Raw genomic sequence first — 22,646 nt, 5'->3', positions numbered from 1 at the left:
CAAGTAGCTGTGGATACAAAATGATGAAGGAAGTGCAGTTGCCAATAATGTATAATTATACAGATATTGTATTAATTGTTAAAAGTAAAATATGGATGGAAGAAGTAAATGAAAAAAATAAGTATGAATTTAAAAATGGTTTAAGTATAAATAAAGAGAAGTAAAGGATTTGGTTTTGAAGGTATGATAGGAGGTATTGAGTTCAATGCAAAAATGTATAGATATATTAGGAATAACATTTAGAAAGAATGAATACATACAACAACAATTGGTTGATGTAATCAAAGTAGTAAAGGATATGAACACCATGGTAATAGGAAAAAATGCCTATGTTACTAATCTCTATATGGTTCCTTTTAGTTAGGAAAGGGAACTAATGCCGATATTTTCTTTTATATGGGGCTCTAGACTGAATCCAGTCAAGAGAGGGATTCTATATATGAAAGAAGAGCAAGGAGGTTTGGGTTTAATAAACCCAATAGTACATGCAGCATCTTTAATTTTATATAAGCTATTAAAAGGAGTTACAAAGGAAAATCAAAACTTAATAGATATGATACTATATTATAAATACAAAGAATTGTGGAAAGGAATGGAAGTTAAAAAAAGTAAAAAAAATTGTAAATGAAGAAATGAAAGAGTACCAAAACAAAATTGTGTTATGAAAAATAAAAAAAGAATGAATTTGAGAAAGGAATGGTACTTAAGCATTATGAAAGCATTTTATTGCATCGATCCGTGGAAAGATTTAGAGATAGATAAGAAGAAAGCTATAATGATGAGATGTATTAACTATAAAAAGATTAAACAATGTAATGATTCTTTACGGCAGTTGTCTTAACCAGCATTTTTCTAATAAACAAATATGCCATACAAGAAAAAGCAAGATGGAATATGTAGTAAATCTATTAAATACCAATTTTCACTTAAATATGCTCAATATTAGAAGGATAAAAATCCTAATTTAAATGATGTTCAGCTCACTCTTCCTTTAAGTAACACAAATTCTCCCCCTTCAAGAAGCTTGTATACACACAGTTATTGATTAACAACAATGCCTATTATATTCCAGAACAACTAAACAAGTTCTTCCCAAGCACCTCTCCCCTCTGCCCTTTTTTTTCCATTACAACCAGCGGACCTTTTACATATTCTATGGCACTGCAAATATGCACATAACTACGGAACTCATTAAGGGTCGAATTTCAGATAATGGGCTATGGGAAATCTACCCTATCTTGGGAGTTTGCTATATTGCATGCGAGTCCTATTGATATGCCCAAGTCGGACTTGAATATCCTGGTTGCTCTAGTTGCTTTAGTCATACTGTACTTCACCCAAAACTGGCTTGACAGGTCAAAACTAGAGTGGAAGGGCTTTATTAATATGGCCTCTAAATATATATCTCACAAACTATTTATAGGCAATAAAAATAAGCGCATGAAATTTCTCAGCTTCTGGAATCTTATCCTGGAACACATTTTGAAATAAGCTATAACAAGAACACATCTATCATCCTATCCCTATGCTGATTCTCAAAGTCTCTTCCTCATGTTATTCTAACAGATAGTAGTCTCTTATTAGTTCATTTTTGGCCTTCCTTGTAATGAAGTGATCACTCACTAACTTCAATAATTGTAGCACTGTATGTAAATAGTTGTATATAGTATGTGTAAATGGATCCTGCCATGTACCACTTATTCTAAATGTATGCCTGTATTACGCCAAACATTCAATTTAATTGCATAAATGAACCATTTTCTTTAGGCACAAGAACTTTATCCCAAGACTAGTAGTTAAAAGGCATTATCTTGTTAATTGATCGTTCAAGGTTAATCTGTTCATGAAGATATGTCACGTTATATTCTTTTGCATATTAAATTTTGAAAAATACAATAAAATAAAAGTTTGAAAAAAGAATATGTAGTAAATGTGGAGAGTTTGAGACTACTGAGCATGTGTTTCTGAAATGTGAAAGAGTTAATTTGTGGAAAGAAATATGTAAACATAATAGGGTGAAACGTGTTAAAATTTGAGCAAACAAATATGGGCATAATAGAATTTGGTTATTATGGTGCACGAAAACAGGAAGAAGTGAAGAAAATGGATAGGGTAATATTTTATGTTTCATGGACTATATGGAACAAGAGACTAAATGAAATTAGATACAGTGGAAAATGGACTTTGACAAAGATTCTGGAGAAAATAATGTTTTGGTTGTGGATAAAAAAGTGGGGGGATGCTTAAGTTGAAGTTTATAATGTGTGTAAATTTGTAAATAAATGTAAATGTAAACATGTAAATAATATGTAATGTGTATATCAATAAAAAAACTATTTTTGGTAAGAGCCATAGGATCTTTTACACCCACCTGAGCTGTCACTCTTGCTTTAAATAATTGTCTCATCCGAAGGGCATCACACTAAGGAGTCAAGCTTCCTCCTTTTTGCTGCACTGTAATGTGAGTAATGGCAAGGTAATCACACTATCTTGTTGTAGGAATAGAACCCGTGGCCTTCAGATATTCCAGCATCAAAGGTGAGCTTACTACCTGTTGGGCTGCTGAGACTGTTTTTGTGGTACAGACCAGCCATTATGGTGCTGTATTTGCATCTATAATCACCTACAGCTGTGATACAGCAAAACAGCATCTGCCATCGCCTACAGCTCTGATACAGTAGAGCAGTGACATCTTTAATGTACTCTGTCAGCATTACATTATACTGTTGCCTGTGATAGTCTTCAGAACTTATCAGTTCCTTTGTACAGCAATAAAGAATGTTACAATACTGTTAGTATGTGTTAGAAATACCAACCATCTCTCTAAGATACCAGTGGTCAGTGTTTAAGAATGGACCAAAAACTGCTGAGATGGAGATGGAGCACCTGAGAAATAACTCCATCTTCCCACGGGGATGCAAAGGTTTATGATTTACCAAGCCAGTTTAATGTGAAATTAGCTGGGCTTTTTTGGCTGTCTGCTGTAGAAAGGGATGTAGCATTCCTAGTTAATTGTGCTATGCCCACTGGGTAAAGAACAAGCAGCAGACTTGGATATGTTGTCCCTGACTCCCATTAATTTCACGTCGCAAATGCTTATGAGAGAATAAGTGTGGGGTAACAGGAACTGACTGTGAATGATCTACCAAAAAAAAAAAGCTTCTTACACTGTTCAGGAGTTTTCACATGTGGCTGTGTGCTAGAAGACAACAAGCTCTTTATGTATAAAATTTTTCATTTGCTAATCCTTGGTATTTTGTTTTTCAGTGTGGCAATATGGCAAGAGAAGGCTTGCGAGTCCTTGTTGTTGCAAAGAAGTCGCTCACAGAAGAACAGTACCAAGATTTTGAGGTAAGCAACACTTCTGAAGCCACAGCCCTCTGTCCCCACCCCCTCCCCCGGCACACACACACACACACACACACACCTTAAAGCAACAGGTAACATGCAAGACCCACATACCTAAAATTAAAAAAAAAAGTGAGATCTGGTACACACTGTTTTCAGCAACATGTTTATAAGATAAGTTCACTTTCTCTGTTCTTATTGGTAATTTGGGGTTTTCCAGATCTACTTTTAAAATCATTTATTTGTGATATTTAGCCTTTATCACTAGCATTAAGTTATTATAAGAAGACAATTATGACTTTGTAAGAGGAATAAGTAATGAGCTCTGACAGTGTAACAAGAAATTCTCACTTGAGTTTTCCCACTGCTACAATGGACCTTTACTGGCATAGCTACTTCACTCACCCTTGTTTATACTTTCTGTGGTTGTGGTATGTCAGCAGCATTGGTTACGTTTCCCAGTTTAGGTCAGCTTGCCATTAGTTATTTTGCAAAACACTCATGACTTGACACTCGCATTGTTAACTGTGTAGACTATAAAATGTTAGTCCAATATGTGGCGAACAGTTCACATTACTTGATTTGGAGGGTGCTGGGAAAACTTGCCTCCATTTTTATATAAAAAAAATGCCTTCTGTTACTAAAATGCATGGCTTTATAATGATGATAGTTACAGTGCTGTGTTTTAATTCTCCTCATGAAAATATCTGAACCCAAAGTTCAGGAAACAGTTTTAAAATACAAGTGATGGCAAGCTAGAAGATGGGGTCTGACTAGTACACCTGCTCATTGGGTACATTTAAGGAAAGGTGCTTTTCCATATTGGGAATATTATTGCTGCAGTAGGAAAAGGAGCAACTGCATACTGAGCACTGGAGGGGGGGGGGGGTGTTAGTGTGGAGTCACCTTTGCCAGTGTCTTAATGCTCTGTGTTAGGTTGATACGATCGGTGTCTCTGAGGAATGACTCCTCTTACAGTCTCATTGCTTAGCCAATGTTATAGTCCTCTCTGTGTCACCTCACAGCAGTGGCTTGGAAGTACAGTGCCCATAGTATAGTTTTAATAAAAACTGCAAAAACAATTCACTGTACTTAGAGGCAGTTTCTCAAATGTTTGTAGCATGCATTTTCAGCCAGTGTGTACAGACACACTTACACCTTTAATTCATGCAGTGGTTTCTAAGTAAGAGGATTATAGGAATGGTACTTTGTTTGACTGTTAGGGGAGCATGATTTTCATTAGCACATGAAACACAAAATGCAATGAATTTGCACAATGTATAAAGATTAGTCAAATGACACTGGTGCATTCTAAATATATAGAACTGCTTACTTGACCTTTTAACATTTTGCTTTTAAATCTCATGTCATAAATGACAGTACAGCATGGATTGTTGCACACGTTTTCCATATCCCTAATGTCAGATCTGTCTATTCCTCTGTCCATCCCAGACTGACCACTGAGATGGATTGTGACATGTAAATACAGGACAGAAAACTGCAGAAACCAATGCTGTGTAAGCTTGACTTTAGCTTCTCTACATAATGCAAGTTTGAGGCCTTTCTGCACTGTCTTCTAAACCCAAGTGAACTTAGAGCTCTCTGTGCTCAGCTTGTTGTGCATTCTGTATCTGCCGTATGTGACCTTAAAACAGTTTGAACCTAACCATATTAGACCCAGCACTTCAGTGCTGCCCAAGGTTTATGCAGGATCTGTGTACTTATGCTGTCAGTGCTGGTGGCATTTAGCAGGGTTGAGGCCTAATCTGATGATAAAGTGCATCTCAATGCATAATTTAAGCTAGTGCAGGACTATAAAGAATGTATACTAATATGCAATAAAATTGGATAATGACCTCTACATCTGGGTTTCAGGGCTAGAACATGCAGTCATGTTTTTGTAGAAGGAAGAATGGGAGTTTTGAGGTGCTGCTGTTGGTGATAATAATTTGATATCTTGTAAACGTGATAAAGTCCTAGACTAAAAAGTTAGGTTGGTGTTTTGTACTAACTTTTAGATGTGGTTCTTGCTGAGCTATTAATTAAAAAATCCTTTCAGCAGTAAGGCCATGGACAAAGAACATGCTCTTAGTAAGAAGACTTAAAGTGCGACATATGACAGTTGGGGTGACATGCGCTTAAAGGGTCATAGTGCTGTGCATAGTCCTTGGAAGTTTGAGAGGTGGTACCATTGCCTCCTGTAGCTTTGAGGCTGGCTGTTTAAGTGACAGTGGATTACAGGTACTGGAAAGTACAATCTCAGTAAGGCACCGAGTGCTGAAAGTCTGCTGCCTCCTTCCCATGCAAAGGTAGGAGCAGTGTACTGCAGTGTCCTTCTGATGGCTGATTGTGAACCTGTTTGTGTAAATGCTTGTGTACATATTAGAATTGGACACACACACACACACACACACACACACACACACACACACACACACACACACACACACACACGGTGGTGTCACCTTGTGGATTGTCTTTTATTTTGGGGGTGGTTGTAGGAGATTGGCAGATATCCCCTCCCAAGCACAGTATGAAATGGACTGAAGCATTTTGTTTTCATACCTACTGTGTCTTCCCCATCAATGACACAAGGCTTTTGACAATTTCTGTAGTAGGCCCTCAGTATGAGTGAGGTTGCTTTACATTTCGATGTTAGGCTTCATTACCTGAGGGAAGCCACCAAGTGCAATGTGACATACATTCAGTAACCTTCACACCACTACATAAATTCACAGGTCTAATAATTGTACTCTTAAAAGCAATTGATAGTCCTGTTAGCAGGATTCATACTGTTTTAAGCACTGGGCTAAGGTTTCACAGCACTGTCTGCCAGTTATGTGCTGAGGATTAAGGCTGTGAGCTGCTAACAAGTTTTATCCTTAATACTGAGTTTGTTTCCTTTCAGCCTTTGCTTACTTTGGGACATTAAGCAAGTCTCCTAACAAGGCAGCACTTCCACTCCTCTGTCCATTGGACAACCCAGTTTACAAAATATAGAAGTAAATAAAATAAAAAATACAGACCCACTGTTGTTAGATTAGAAGTGCTGACAAGTAGTTTGGGTTCACACCCTCTAATACAGCAATAATTAAACTTTGAAATTGTGGTCCATCCCTAAATAAAACTTGGTACTTATACAGTTTTTGATGCTGCTTAACAAATGTAGAAGTAACTTAGTTTAAGTATGTTGCTAAATATGAACAGTAGGACAGTTAAAATAAACTGGCATCAGTACTCATAAAAGCTTCAGATGTCTAGGAATTTTCAGATGCATGTGATATAAATAGTGTAAATAAACTGAAGCAAAGTACAGGTATTGAATTTTTTAGTTATAAAAAGATTAACAGATACATGTCTTTGCAAGGAGACTTCACCCCCCATCCCCTACTAAGGCAGAATACTTATTTATGGCTGTCTGTTTATCTGTGTAGTTTACACCTCTCTGCGTGCATCTGTGGATGTGTGTGTGCTTATATGTATGTGTGTGTGTGTATATATATATATATATATATATATATATATATATATACATATATACATATATATATATATATATATATATATATATATATATATATGTGTGTATATATATATATATATATATATATATATATATATATATATATATATATATATACACACAGGTGTATGGAATCCAAGGTGAAGCAAACGCAGGCAGGAAGTAGTAAATCCACACAGTTTATTTAGAGGAATAAGCACTTTCGTCCCAGACAGTTAATTTATCAGGACCTTCATCAGAAACAGTATAAATTCATTGTACACCAAATTTATGTAAGTAAAAGATGACATCTTATCCTGTCATGAATCCCAAATGTATAAACACACCCCCTAATATAAATATATGAATATGGATATAAACACTATATTAGTATCAATAATTTAAGAATGTATAAATAAAAAACAATTATACACAAAAGGCATAAAAGCAATGTAAAATATGAAAGAATTAGAAAATGTAAAAAAATGCAAACACAATTGATTAAAAAAACTATCTTTTGAGAGCTTTCAGTTTTAAAAGACTAGAGATGGAGAGACTTTCATTTAAACCTGGCCATTGTATGGAATTCAGGTACATTTGCCATATTAATTCCAATTTTTCCAAAAAATAGGGCCATGCACCACCTCTTTCTGATAACAGGTGCAACTTCTAAAACAATACATTTAAATATGCATCCTGGATTTAATGTGACATGCTTTGCTAGTGCATTCACTTCAGAATAATCTCTAATATTTCTCAGATGTTCCCCAGTCCTGTTTTTGAGTTTACATTCTGTCTTCCCCACATAAAAACATAAACAGAACATAAATCACAATAAACTAATTCCTCACTGTTACAACAGCATTTACAGGGTATCTTCACCTTCATATTAATGATTGTAAATGTATTTCGTCCAAAGATATAGAGATAAAATTTACACCTACATTTATACATGTATCCCCCAGTAAATGGAAGGTGCTGATGCTCAGAGAGTTTTTTTTTAATTAGAGACTCTTCTAAATATACATGTGGATCCCTCCCTCACAAGCTCGCAAAGATCCCTGTCACCACTTAACTTCCAGTTTTTTTGCAAGATGTTCTTAATATGAATTGCATCATTTGAAAATGTATTGGTGAAACTGGAATGGAAGTTCTGTTATGGCACATGTCGGGGTATTCAAATCCAATCCACTTATAGCTGTTGAGCACTGCACAGAACCGGAAATGGTAGTATCTGTAACAGTAGATCTGGTTATATTCTGATTAGAAGTAGGATTTAAGATCGGTAGAAAGTACCCATTACGCCTTTTATCCATAACTTCCCCCATCAGCTCATCTATTAGATTATTAGGGTACCCTCTCTTAGTAAACATGTCCTTCAATTTCAAACATTCATTCTCAAATTACTCCCACAAGGTCACCATATGGGCTGCCCTGACAGACTGGTCTTTGACCACGGCCCATTTTTGTGAGAAGGGGTGACTACTACTATAGTGGAGGAAGCTATTGGAATATGTTTTTTTATGATAAATTTTTGCTAAGAACCTGAGATTTATATTATCTTTCTTCAGTAAAATGTCCAAGTATGGAATTTCAGTATCAGTAATAGTGTGTGTGAACTTCAAGAATGAGGTTGTGTTATTAATATAGTGCAAGAATGGTTCAACCTGATCCCTTGGCCCCTTCCACAAAATAAATATATCATCAAGGAAACAAGTATATGTATGGCAAAAAGGAAAGAGTGGTGAATCCTTTAAAAATTGCCTTTCCCATTCGAGCATCACTATATTAGCGTAAAGGCCCCCATTACATGAACCCATTGCCACCCCTTTGGTCTGGAGATAGTATTCCTTCTCAAAAAGAATAAAATTACTTTTAAGTGCCATATCCAGGAGTTGTTCATACATATTAATTTTTTGTTGTGAAATATTCTTCAGATATAGGTAATCACAGAACCATTGTTCCCCTATTTCATGGGGTATAACTGTATACAAATCGAACACATCAACTGTTATCAGTAAAAATTCATTATCATACATTATATTATTCATGTGTCTTAAAAAATCCTGGGAATCAACACATAAATGAGGTTCTCCCATTAGATGTATCTTTAATTGCATGTCTAGGAATTTCGCCAGTAGGTGGGTTATTGAAACCCTGGCATCCACTATAGGTCGCACTGGGGATAATATATGCTGTTATGTAATTTAGGTACCCCGGAAATAACAGAGGTTATCAGGAATTCTACTGACAAAAAGTGTAGTTCATCGATGGTTGTTAAACCGTCGCTAAAGAGGTCCTGAATAAATCCATTTATGTTTCTATAAGGGCCATTCATTTCATTTAATGAACTCCTATTATAGGTGCAGGTATTCAGGATCAACCTAATTTTCTTGATGTAATCATTCTTATTCATGATGATCACACCACCCCCTTTATAAGGTTTCATAATTCTAGTCCCCAGAGAATGCTTAAGAAATTCTAATTCATCTATTTCATCATTACTCAGATTGCACTTTTGTCTCCTATTATTATTGTTTGTACATAGCATTCTTATTTCCACTTCACAAACCTTTTCAAAAATCTCTAAAGCCAGGTGAAAGGGGGGGGTTAAAAGTACTAGAGACCTTAAAGAGGTCATGAACCTGCTCAACATTATGAAAAATGACATTGAAGTTAAGCTTCCTCACATATTGTTTGAGGTCAGTTAATGTATGCACTAAATTCACAAATTTACTTGGAATAAAGGTAAAATCTTTAGCTAGTAGGTCACAAGCAGTAACAGTCAATATTAAATCAGAAAAGTTATACACTTTAAAGTCCTTAGTACTGTTTAATTCAATAGACACAGGTGGTACAAAAAATGTGTTTCCATCTAACAGGCCACTGTTTGAGTCCATCATGAGTTCATCCTCTGTCTCTTCCCTCTCCACGACCCCATCTTGTTCCCCCTGTTCAACCAGAAAGTTCCCCATTGGTAATCGGGATACTGTTGATGCCCCTGGTTGTTGTTCATGCCTTGTCGGTTCATGAGGCATTTGGAGCTCCTCAGCAGTGGATAATCTTCCTCGTCTAAAAAAATTATCCTCTGTGGTCTCATAATTAATGTCAACAGTGAGGGCATTTGAGTCCATCCTGGGGTAGTTATTGGTCCCACTTGGATATCATTCTTGAGGTTGGGGTGGTGATGGGGTATATGCTGTATTAGTACTGTACTCCTCCTCATCCTTCATGAGTTTCTTTAATTTCCTATTTTTTATCACAGTCATTTGTTCATCAATGCTACAAAAAATTCTGGCATAGTCAAACCTATAATCACCAAACAACTGGTCTTGTATAATAGTTCTGTCCAAAGCACTAACCTCCTTACTCACCATCTCAATCTGGGTTCCATTGTGTTTTGATGATCATGTCCATATATTCGAATCCAAATGTATCAAATAACTGGATTAACTCTTCATGAAACATTGAGTCAGAAATCAAGCCTGTGCGGTAACACCATAAGCGCAGACCCTTAGGAACAACTTGCAGTCTTAAACACTCCTTAAAATAAGTATTATCCATCTGCAGTTTCTTTATTTTGAGCAAAACACGATCAAGTTCACTTAGTTTGTTATTAAGCCTAGTATTGTTTGCTCTCAAATTCTGTTGGTTAAACTGAGAGCAGTTTTTTAGCCAGTCAGATAGTACAGGAATATTATTTTGGTTAAATTCACGATTAATTTGATACATTTACAGCATTATTACTACTGACCTCATCCAATCTTAAGTTTGGCTGCATTGTGAGATGTGTAGCCAGATTCATTTTGCCATATTCGCTGTTAACAGCCTCACCTAAATTCTGGGTCGATGTGCAGGGAATGGGGTGCGTTGATAACTGGGATAAAGAAATCTGCTCCAAACGGTCCAGTCGATGATTTAGTTGTTGTATAAGGACTGTGAGTTCACCCACAGATTCACTTGGTTGTTGAGGCACATTTGACTGCAAAGAGTTGGGATGCATTAGAGGTAAGATATCATCAGCAAGGTTATACTAACTCAAAATAAAAGTAATAGTTTTAAAATGAGTATAATTATTTCAACTGAGCAGGGCTGACAGTGTTTTCAGTTATGTATGCCGTTTTATGCAGTGTGATCTTTCCCATTTTAATATTTCCTGATTCTTTTAATGAATCTTATTTTTTTTTATTGTTTGCTTCATGTGTTTGCCATGTTCCCAGTGTAAGATGGTGGAGTGCGTCTTCTAGGCTTAGCTGTCCGCCATGATGGTTCACTGTGAGACAGTAGCAGTGTGGTAATGGTAGTTTTGTTTTATTGAGGACTCTCCTGTACAGTTAGTAGATCCTGGCTGAGAACAAATGAAAAGGATTAATAAACTGCAAATGGGCAGGGCAGCTTCTTTTCAGTGGTAAAGAACTGCATCCTGGGTACATCCTGGAATGTCTGATGTGAGATGTTTGAAAGACAGAGAGAAGTAAGGAAATACTGATCACAGCAAGGAAAGTGACTATAGACAGTTTCCCTAAAAAGGTATATTTAGAGGGCAGTGGGAGTGTGTCAGCATGCAGGGGGCTGCCACTCAAAATTATAAGTAAAGGAAAGGGCACCTCTGACTGGGTAAAGCATATTGCGTGCTTGGTAAGTTAAGGCTCAGGCTAATTGTACCTTTTGTGTCCTTGCATTATACTTTATGTATGGTTAAGATACATTTGGGAGGAAGGAGTCAGAACTTAATATCAGTTTACAGAGTGATAAAATCAAAATTGTGTAGCATGTGATTATACACATTATATAAAAGACATTTGCTGAAGGTGAATGTTTTCCTGTAAAAAAGGTGCTTGCATCATTGTCATGTTAAATACAGTGATGGTGAAACATTTTTTACATCACTCATCACTGATTACAGAGTTTACTTAGGTTTTTGAAGCACTGAGAAAGGCAAAGTTTTGCTGCTCATAGCAAGTATTTTACTAACAACAAAATATACTTTTGAATGTACGGCAAATAAGATTGGTTTGTCTTTTTAGAAAGGAATATATTTTCTACAGGGGGTAAAGTATGCTTGAAATTCATTTTTTAATGTTCCTTTTCAGACACGTTACATTCAAGCAAAGCTCAGCGTGCACGACCGCTCCCTGAAAGTAGCAACTGTGATTGAGAGCGTAGAGATGGAGATGGAACTTTTGTGTTTGACTGGAGTGGAGGATCAGTTGCAAACAGATGTTCGACCAACACTTGAGATGCTGAGAAATGCTGGCATTAAGGTACTTCCACATGCTGATATATTCTGTCTAACAGTAAGGTTTCAGCCCTGCTTCAATAAGTTCATAACAGAAACTGCTGCTCAAGATTTGCCATAACTGATCATGCATATTGAGAGGCCCTTACACTGAAGTGTTTGAATTGGGCTGCACATATTTTAGAGTTCAATGAACACTTGCGAGAACCCAAACACACAATGGTTTGCAGCATCTAGCTTAATCACAGTTACTGCTGTTTATGTTGGGTCATGAGAGCAGAGAACCTGTCAGAAACAAGAACCTGTAATTCGTACTGTGTGACTTTCTTATTTAATGTCTGAGCTAAGCTCATTAATCCCTTTGGTTATAGGATGATATTGTAATAGGCCTTGTTGTCATGGTGTCTTAATTACTGTAAGGATGGTTTCAGAATAATATGTAGCAGGGTTGCTGGAACAGTCAGCAGTTTTATAATCTACATTTTTAGATAATCAGTTTATTTTTTAAAAAAGAAAACATCCTTATAAGTACAGTTTGGTGCATTTATAAATAACATTGTAGACATATTGGTTGCAAATGTTGCATTTTCCCAATGATAGCTAGTGAAGGTCTTAAAATAGACTCTATTAGTACCTTTTTGTTGTAATGTATAAAACCACAGTAGACTGTTTTTATAGAAACATGAAACCAGTCACAAGCATCTATCTACAGCTGTCCTAAGATACTACAAGGGGCAGATGTTAAGTTGTCAATCTCGCCTTCATTCTTGCTTGATGGGTTCGGAGCCGATCCTCGGCTCCAACTCGGCACTTGCTAAGCTCGAGAGTCACTTTTACCAGCTCGAGGCAGCCCCATATCCCATGATGCAAGGCGGTAAGTACCCAGATCTCGTTTGCCGCTTCGCTGATGAGGTCCTCCTTTTACCAGCTCCTGGTAAGTGAATTGTTACTTTACTATTTTAGCCCCTTTTTACAAAAAAACCTTAAATTATTAGTTTTAACTTAGTTTTTATCCCTTTCTGACAGAAAATTTCCCTGTCTCCTCATAACTTTTAGTCAGACTTTCACCCATCCCCCCCCGTTAGGGTGTGTGTGTGTGTCTGTTAGTGATACCTTTTGGTATATTTAATTTAATTTCTTGGACTGGTGTGTGTGTGTGTGTGTGTGTGTGTGTTTTACACCATGTCTAAAGAAAGGGTCTCAGGCTTTAAGAAGTGTGACTCGTGCTGTCAGAAGATGTCTCTGACAGACGGTCACACTTCTTGCCTGTACTGTCTGGGGCCTCTTCACCTGCAGCACTCCTGTGCTATATGTCATTCTTTTAGCCAGAGAGTCCTGCAGGAAAGAAGAAATAAATTGATTTTGAGGGGCCTTCTTAAGCCGGAGGGCTCTCCGGCTAAGTCGGCCCCATCTAAGACTTCTAAGTCTTCCAAGGCCCAGACTTCTGTGTCCAAGCCTGTGGCCTCGGCTCCGACTCATTCAGAGTCGAGATCGGCTCCGGCTGGAGACGATTCTGGGTTACCTAAACCTTCGGCACCGATGGCTATTGGTGCCGACTCTGGTTCGACCACTTCGGTGTCGGCTCCGATCGGTTCCGACCACCATGTGGCCCAGGCATCGGTGTCGGCTCCGATCGGCTCCGACCCCCTTACATTTATGGCCGTATCGGCTCCGGCCGGAGACGATGCATCGAAGCTACCTGTCGGTGCCAATAAGTTGTCGGCTCCGACAGTTTCAGTAGTTTCATCGGCATCGATGGTTCCTTCGAGGAAGAGGTCTAGGTCCCCTTCCTTGGAGCCGATACTTTCGGCTCCGGCTTCGCCTCTCTTCTCGGAGCGGAGCCATCAGAGCCGATCTTCAAGGTCATCCAGGCTTTCTGACCATGATTTGGAGAGAGTGGTCAGTAGATTACTAAAGTCACAGGCACTGGCCCAAATGCTACATAGTCCGTCTCAGCAGACGACTATTAGTCCACACCCCATTGCAGTTCCTCCTTCAACTCTTCCTCAGAGATTGGAGTTGGAGTCTTCGGGAATGGTTTCTGCTATGGCTGAGGGACAGATACCCCTTCTGCTCCTTCAGCCTCTACTCTTATCTCCTCTTCGAGACCTTCCTTAGAGGGATTCGGTGGCCGGGCTTCCCTGGTCTCCTCCGAGGGGGTGAGTGGCATCGGACCCTTGTCCGAGCCCGCTCTTCCCCTTGGAGCCTCGGCCTTGGTGAGCTCGGCTCCGACATCTGCCTCGGAGCCTTCCTTTTCGGTGGGTCCTGGAGTTCCTAGTTCTTAGGAGCGGGTTCTCTCGGACCTTCCTGGGAGGGGGGCCTTCGAAGTAATGAAGAGTGTGCTGGCCACTGGTCTCAGCCAGCAGTCTATTCCCTTAGCTCCTCCCTCTATGGTGCCTGTTGACATCTCTGCCACTTCTCTTGCTCCAGGACCCAGAGATCCTCCGCCTCAGGTTTCCCCACTGGGAATATCCCCCTCTTCCGAGGATTCTCCTGATTTGTCGGGGATCCTCCGCGGAAGAGGACATGTAAGAGGAAACACGTAGACTCCCGAGTCTATCACTTCAGATACTGACTTAGATGAGTCAGAGGGATCCCCAAGATCCCCTCTGAGGATGTCTCCTTCTCAGACATCCTAGAACTCCTTAGACAGAGGAAACTGGCCCACCAATAATCCCTCTGAGGATGATTCAGTATACCTGGAGGCGTTTGGATCTCGGCCCTCCACCTCCTGGGTGTCTCCGCCTTCGACCCCTTATGCAGGTTATTGCTCGAAGGCGTGGACTGCTCCTGACTCTGTAGAGCCTGTCCCTAGGAGGCCTTCTAAATTTATCACTGCCCGTCGGACAAGCAATTCCTTACAAAAGGTGTCCCCGCTGATGCCATGGTGGTGGCGGCTGCCACCAAGAAGGAACTTGCAGATCCTTCCGTACCTGTCCATCCTCCTAATAAGGACTCTAGGACCATGGATAGATATGGTAGCGGATGTTTTCTTCAGCGACCTTTGCTATGCGTTCGCTGAACTATCTTTGTCACTTCACCAGACTCCAAAGGGATATCCTTAAGGAGCTAAGTGAAGTTGTGCAGGATCCTACAGCTGCGGGGGCTCAGGAAAAAATTGCTTCGCAGCTAGGAACCCTTAACTCCATTGCAAACTCCTCCATGCGGCTTATATCATATGCTGCTGATGGAGCGAGTAGGGCCGCAGGTACAGGTGTGGCTCTTAGACGCCAAGCCTGGATGCGGCTATGTAATTTTGCAGATCCCTTTAAGGCGTCCTTCACAAACTCTCCCTTTGATGGGTCAGCTTTGTTTGGCCCTCAAGTGAAGGAAACGTTGACCAGGACGGCAAAACTCTTTCTGCCGTAGGAGTCCGTTTTTCCACCCCTTCTAGACCTTATCCCAAAGGACAGAAGGGTGGCAAAATGTGGTTCCGCAAATCCCAAGGAGTCACGCCGGATTCACGTGGTCAGTTTACCCCTAGAGGCAGAGGGGGTAACAACAACAGACGCCGCTCTAGAGGCAGAGGGGGTCCACAAAACCAGGGAAACAGAATCTCTCTCTCTGACGAGCCCTTTCAGCATCCCTGAGATGTTGCCCGGCTGTCCCTCCTTGGAGGCAGTCGGGGGAAGACTATCGCTGTACCCAGAAGCCTGGCGTTCTCTCACTCAAGACAGATGGGTACAGTCGATCATATCCGAGGGTTACAAAATTCCTTTCGAGGAAAGTCCTTTCTATCCCTCAAATTCCCTTCCAGATGTACCACCCGGTCTAAGGGAAACTGCAGAGTTAGAAGTCTCAAAACTACTGCAAAAAGAGCCATTCAGCCAGTTACAACAGACCATTCAGAGCCGGAATCTACTCAAGGTTCTTTTGGTCCCCAAAAGACGGAGACTGGAGACCAATATTGGATCTCAGCAGACTCAACAAGTCTGTGAGGAAGACAAGATTCCGAATGGTCACTCTTCAGTCGATTCTGCCCTTCTTGCAGAAGGACAACTGGATGTGCTCAATAGATCTTCAGGATGCGTACTATCACATAAAAATTCACAGACGCTCCAGGAGATGTCTCCGCTTTCGGCTGGGGTACAGTCATTTCCAGTTCAGAGCCCTGCCCTTTGGTCTCACCACGGCCCCCAGAGTGTTCACCAAATGCATGGCAGTGGTCACGGCTCACCTGAGACGTCAAGGATTACAGGTGTTTCCGTATCTCGACGACTGGCTCCTGTCAGCCACCACCAGGCATCAGCTTGTTCAAGCCAGGGATTACACAATAAATCTTTGTTCTCATTTGGGCATCTCGATCAACTTCGAAAAGTCATCCTTATTGCCCTGCCAGTCTATTACTTTCATAGGCGCAAACTTAAACACTGTTCGGATGTCAGCTACCCTTACAGACCAAAGAGTTTCAGACATTCAAAGTCATGTCAGGATCATTCTAGCCAACAAGAAAGTACAGGCCAGAATGGTTCTAAAGGTATTAGGTCTCATGGCTGCGGCCATTACTCTTCTTCCCTGGCTCGCTTCTACATGCGCCTTCTTCAGTGGATGTTGTTCACTCAGTGGTCTTACCAACAACTTCCAATGCGTCACCAAATTCTGGTGACACAGATTTGCAAAAATCATCTTGCTTGGTGGATCACTTCTCCCCAGATTCACCAAGGCAGACACTTTGTACCCCCATCCCCGGTAGCCACTGTCACCATGGATGCCTCCCTGATCGGGTGGGGGGGGCATTATCAGGGCAGGATGGTTCATGGGACGTGGCAACCGTTCGAGTACCACCTGCACATAAATGTCCTAGAGATGAGAGCAGTGCTTTTAACGTTGCAAGCCCTCAACGACTCTCTTCTTGTAGGGACAATTGCAGTCCACACAGACAACATGTCTGTAGTTTGGTATATCAACAAACAGGGCGGAACCAAGTCCTACCCCTTGTGTCGAGAAGCGCTCAGACTGTGGCAATAGGCGATCTCCTCTCATCGGTTTCTGGTAGCAACGCACATCCCTGGGAAAACCAACATTTTAGCGGACAGATTGAGCAGAGCTATTCTCATGCCTCACGAGTGGTCTCTCAAGCAATCTATAGTGGAGGAGATTTTTCTGAAATGGGGTCGCCCATGTTGCGATCTTTTTGCTACTCCCCAAAACAGCAAATGCCCAGACTTCTTCTCTCTCTTCCCTCTGTCAGGCCATTCCCCCAGAGACGCTCTGACCCAGGATTGGCCCCAGGGACTTCTTTATGCCTTTCCTCCTTTTCCTCTGATCCCTCAAGTTATCCAGAAAGCTACCGTTTTGAGAGCCAAAATGATTCTCATTGCTCCTTATTGGCCTCGACAAATTTGGTTTCCGTTCCTCCATCGTCACCTTTTGGTGCAGCCGTGGCATCTGGACCCAGTGCCAGACCTTCTGGTTCACCAATCCAGTCAGCTGCACCGGTCTATCCCTTCTCTCAACCTCTCAGCATGGTTGCTCCACTTCCTTCCTTAGCCAGGCTTCCTTTGATCTCTAACCCTGTTAGAGACATCATAGTAGCTTCTTTAAAATCCTCTACCAGGAGGATTTATACAAGCAAATGAAAACGTTTCTCTTATTGGGCTAAAGCCAAGAATATTGATCCCTTCACTGCCCCAGTTCAGGCAGTTTTGGACTTCTTAGCGGAGATTTTTCATGCAGGCTGCTCTTCTTCCACAGTTAGAGTTCAATTGGCTGCTATCTCGAACTTTCATGTCGGGATCGCAGATCACAATATTATGTCCCATAGGCTTTGTAGAGCCTTCTTGAAAGGAATTTTCCTGCTAAAGCCTCCAATCAGGAATCCTCCTCCTCCATGGGATCTAAATTTAGTGCTGACATCCTTGATTCTCCCCTTGAGCCAGCTGTTTCTTGCTCCTAAAATTTCTTTCTTGGAAAACATTATTCCTAGTAGCTATTACATCGGCCAGGAGGGTGTCTGAACTTCATGCTCTATCGGTTCAACCCCCCTATTTGGTCTTTCACAAGGACAGAGTATCATTGAGAACTAATCCAACCTTTTTGCCTAAGGTCGCCTCAAAGACTAATTTGAATCAATCCATTGATCTCCCTGTATTTTTTCCAAACTATTCAAACAGATCGGAACAAAAATTACATTATCTTGATGTCCACCGCCAACTCAGATATTATTTGGACAGAACTAAACAATTTAGGAAATCCGATCATCTCTTTGTTTCCTATGCGGATAACAAGAAAGGCCTTCCTGTCTCTAAAGTGACTTTGTCTAGATGGCTTTCTTCTGTCATCTCTGAAATTTATCTGCTCAGGGGAAAACAGCTGTGCTCAAAACCTAAAGCACATTCAACTAGGAGCTTAGCCACTTCTACAGCCTTTCAAGCTAGACTTCCTTTAGACACTATTTGTGCAGCGGCCACTTGGGCCACTCCTCATACTTTTGTTTCCCATTACAAATTGGACTTGGCCTCCAGGGACAGAGCCAGTTTTGGCTCTACAGTCCTCAAGAGTCTGTTCCATTGAGCCACCCAGGATAGAGGTGCTAGGGACGCGGTCCCATCAAGCAAGAATGAAGGCGAGATTGACAACTTAACATTAAGAAGTTATGTACCTACCATAACGTTCCATGTTAGTTGTCTTCTCTCGCCTTCTTTCTTGCGACCCTCCCTCCTTCCCCCAGGCCTGGACAGACCTTTCTACAAGAGATTATTATGCTGAAGACCATTCAGAGCTGGTCCTTCTTTCCTCCTGTAGGCTTTCTTTCTTTCTTCCTTTGGGAAGTATTTATGCTTGGTGCTATTGCCCTTTGTCATCAAACGAGATCTGGGTACTTACCGCCTTGCATCATGGGATATGGGGCTGCCTCGAGCTGGTAAAAGTGACTCTCGAGCTTAGCAAGTGCAGAGTCGGAGCCGAGGATTGGCTCCGAACCCATCAAGCAAGAAAGAAGGCGAGAGAAGACAACTAACATGGAACGTTATGGTAGGTACATAACTTCTTATTTTATACTAACACATCTCAAATTATAGGTTATATACTTGGCTGAAGAAAATCTTAGTTTAAAGAGATGATGTCATGATATGGGGTGTTTTAAAAATTAGGTTACTTCTACTTTTGTGATATTCTAAGCTAAATCCTCTCTCTCCAGATTTTATTACTATAACCTTTGTATGTTTTTTGTAAAACAAAAGTCTGCACATGCACTCTGCCCATTTTAATGAGTCCTGCACTATCATTTCAATACAGTGACATAATTTGGGGCAGGAAATGCTAGTTTATTGATAGTAAAGTTGGCGGGAGTGCAATACTGTGCTTAACACCTTGTTCTTGGTTGTTTTAAGTTTGTTTGCATAGCATTTGCAGCATTTTATTTGGAATTGTCATTACTTACTTACATGTTGAGATTGGCATGCAGGAGGACAATTGACTGTTATCTGTAGTTTGTGAGTTTGGGTGACAGCTTTGCAGGTGTATTACTGACATTGCCAGTGGGGGAACAGGTAAGGAAGAAATGTATGAGAGTACCTATCGTACAGAAATCTTACAAAGGTAAATGCTTCAGGAAAGATTGCAGGGTTCTGTTGGGCACATCTTTCATTTTGTACAGAAAAATGAGCTCTGACACAGGTCTTTGCAGACTAGATTAATGAACGCTATCATTGACAAATTATGGGAACTTTATAGATGATTCTTGGAGTGGTAAGTATTTTCACTAAGTTCCCAATGAGTTGCAGGCATTATTGTTAGCTTTTACAGTTTCCAAGTTAATTTGTATGGGGTGCAGTTTTTCTGTGTGTGTGAATTATTTGACTGGATCTGAACCACAAGAGTGTGAAACAATGGTGTCCAGTGGGTCTGAGGAGTCTTTTTTTTAATTTTATTAGTAAAAAGAAAGTGATTTGTAATTTTTTATTTGGAAGAAAGTGTCATGTAATCACATTCCTGTTCTGCAGAGGGGACTGCAACTCCCTTAAATATCAGTTTAGGAAACAAGATGATGCAAGAGAGACTAGAAACATTTGGCAAAGAAGAATTTAGAGTGGTTGAACCTACAAAAAAACTTCATGGGTAGATCTCAAAAGATTAAAAAGGGCAGCACAGTGAGTATCAGGACTTCTGTTCTGCTGTAGTTGTATAGAAGATGAACTCATGCCTGTTGAAAGAGAAATGTTAATAAATAAATTAAATATAAAGAATAAACAGAAGATTGACAAAAGACCCCAGATTATATCCTCAGTCACGTATGTGCATGTGTCTTTACATGAATGAGTGCATTTGCATTTTTTCATAAAAAGCATTAAAAAAAGAAAAAATATATTATTTTCAAAAAGTTAAAGCAAAATGAATTTGCACACTTAATGAATATTAAAATGCATGTTAATGATGCCAGCAACTCCTTCATTTCAGAGTAAATGTTATGCTGCTGGTTACTCTTTCATTTCTAAGTATTTAAATTCACCAGCAGTAGCATTGCTGCTGTTTTTTTCTAAATATTCTGATCTAGACAAAAGATCTTTATCTACCTTCATTTGTTAGAGATGAGTAAGCACATAAAAGTAGAGTCACCCAGTATTGAGGCATGCATTATGGCTTTGTAACTAAGAAATAACTTCAGACACTAAAGGGACTGAATATTTTATTTGTCAGGCAGTGTTGTGTGAGAAATTAAAACTTTTTGTCTCAATTCTGCTTTTTGAACTGCAGAAGAGAAATCTTGTTCACCACAGCTTCTGTATTTGCTCCTGGCTTACCAGCTCCAAAATCTAATTCTGTTCTGTCTCTTAGTCTCAGAAAGCCAGTGTGCATGTTTCCTTTTCTGCTGTCCTGCACTCTTGAGGTGGTGGTGTGTTTATTCTTTGCCATTGAGTCCTGTGTTTTGCTTAGGATTAGCTCCTCAGTAACTTAGTTAATGCTGTGGACTAACCCCCAAATTATTTGTTTAATACTTATGGACAAGACCAAAAATAATGGGGGTGGGGATGTACAAAGGCCCAACATCAGGGACACATTTTAATAATTACTGTAATACACTTAAAACATTAATAGCACAACATGTTTTGCATCAACTTTAATTTTCTGAAGATTAAGAAATATGAAACTGTCTGGTATTATTGATTGACCCCTCAGTGATTTACCAGAAAATCAACAATTTTACAAGGAACAGGGCAAACATATGCAGCAAAATCAGTTATATTTGAGAGGTATGTCTCAGTGCAGTAGAAAAAGGACTTCTACTCTGATAGATAATTCATCACTGATATTTCATTTGTTTCAGAGTTTCAGCGTTGAGCAGCGTAGTACCCATTTGTCTATACATTTCTGCAGCCCTCACTTGCAAATGGTGAATATGGAATAGGATGTTTGATGGTCAGGTTGTGTAAGGACACAGAAGATGGACCCCCTTTATTTGATCTAGTCCCTTCCCCAGCTGTAGGACTTGTCAGTTGACTGTCAGTCCTAGTCTAACAGCCTTATGAGCCAGGACATTTCCACACTGAGCCCTTGCTCTGTGTGTCTGTGAGATTGATTGTGGAGTCATTCTGAATGCCTTACATGCACTTGACCTGGCATGGCTGCAATCCCTGATGGCTGTGGCTGTGTATCCAGTCCAGTAGGCAGTATTTTGCCATATCCTTGGCACTCTGTCTCCTCAGCATCATATTCAGGGGAATAAAATATGATTTTGACTGTAATCAAGTTTAGCTGATTTAGCTGGATGCAGTAGCATACAAACTCCACTGACAGTGTCATGGACATGTTTTCTACTCAGTCCACTGCAGTTGACAATAACCCTTCTCTTGCCAGTAGCATCTCCCATGCTGCCGCAGGCTAGGCACTGATGTGACGCTGTTTCCAGCTTTATGTCCTTGGGTACTATAGTTCAGCTATGTGCCATGGCCATGTATTGCTGCTGGCTGGCTGGCTGATGTTCATGGCTTAGGTTTTAATGCCATTACACAAGTGGTAGTCATGATTTATTGCCCATTTATGGCACCCTGTTTGGTTCCTTTGCTGACAGCAGTCCTGTTGATATGACCATCAGCACCACATTTCCCAAAACGATTGCTTGTACTCTCTCACCCCGTTTTATATATATATATATATATATATATATATATATATATATATATATACACACATATATATATATATATATATATATATATATATATACATACATATGCACACGTAATGGATGATACCCTGGTCAATGCCAGCTGGAACTGTCAAAAATGTTTTCTTCGCCTTTACCCTGTTAACCCAACAGGAAGCCTTTATGGCAAGAACCTCCATCTTGTTATTAATGATTTTTACTCTTTTCAGGCTGCTCTGCTTCTTTCTCACCTGCTGCACTGATTGCCTTTGAGCAGTGCATTGATGAGCAGAAGTAAGGCACCAGCAGTTCTGCATTGCTGGCCATGGGCAGTAAAGCAACTGTTCTGCACTGGAGCTTGAAAGATTTTCTGATGATGGCCTGGGAAGGCACAACAGTAGCTGTGTACCTATGGCCTGTTGTAGTACAGAAGAGATTCTGAATTAGTTGACTGGGGCAGTGCAGTATTGGAA

General features: G+C 40.1%; 1 protein-coding gene across 1 annotated transcript in view; it reads left to right on the top strand.

Annotated features, from left to right (window-relative positions):
- Positions 1-22,646, top strand: part of ATP9A (ATPase phospholipid transporting 9A (putative)) — a 2,147,009-nt gene that overhangs the window by 1,501,647 nt on the left and 622,716 nt on the right. The window contains exons 17-18 of the mRNA XM_044090027.1: positions 3,268-3,351; positions 11,944-12,114. Of these exons, the coding sequence (XP_043945962.1) occupies positions 3,268-3,351; positions 11,944-12,114 (255 nt within the window). The remainder of the gene's footprint in view (positions 1-3,267; positions 3,352-11,943; positions 12,115-22,646) is intronic.

The sequence above is a fragment of the Protopterus annectens genome, chromosome 12.part0 (assembly GCF_019279795.1).
Source record: "Protopterus annectens isolate FY-2018-M chromosome 12.part0, PAN1.0, whole genome shotgun sequence".
Lineage (NCBI taxonomy): Eukaryota > Metazoa > Chordata > Ceratodontiformes > Protopteridae > Protopterus > Protopterus annectens.
Note: the sequence above shows the minus strand (reverse complement) of the source record. Positions and strands in the feature narration are given on the sequence as shown.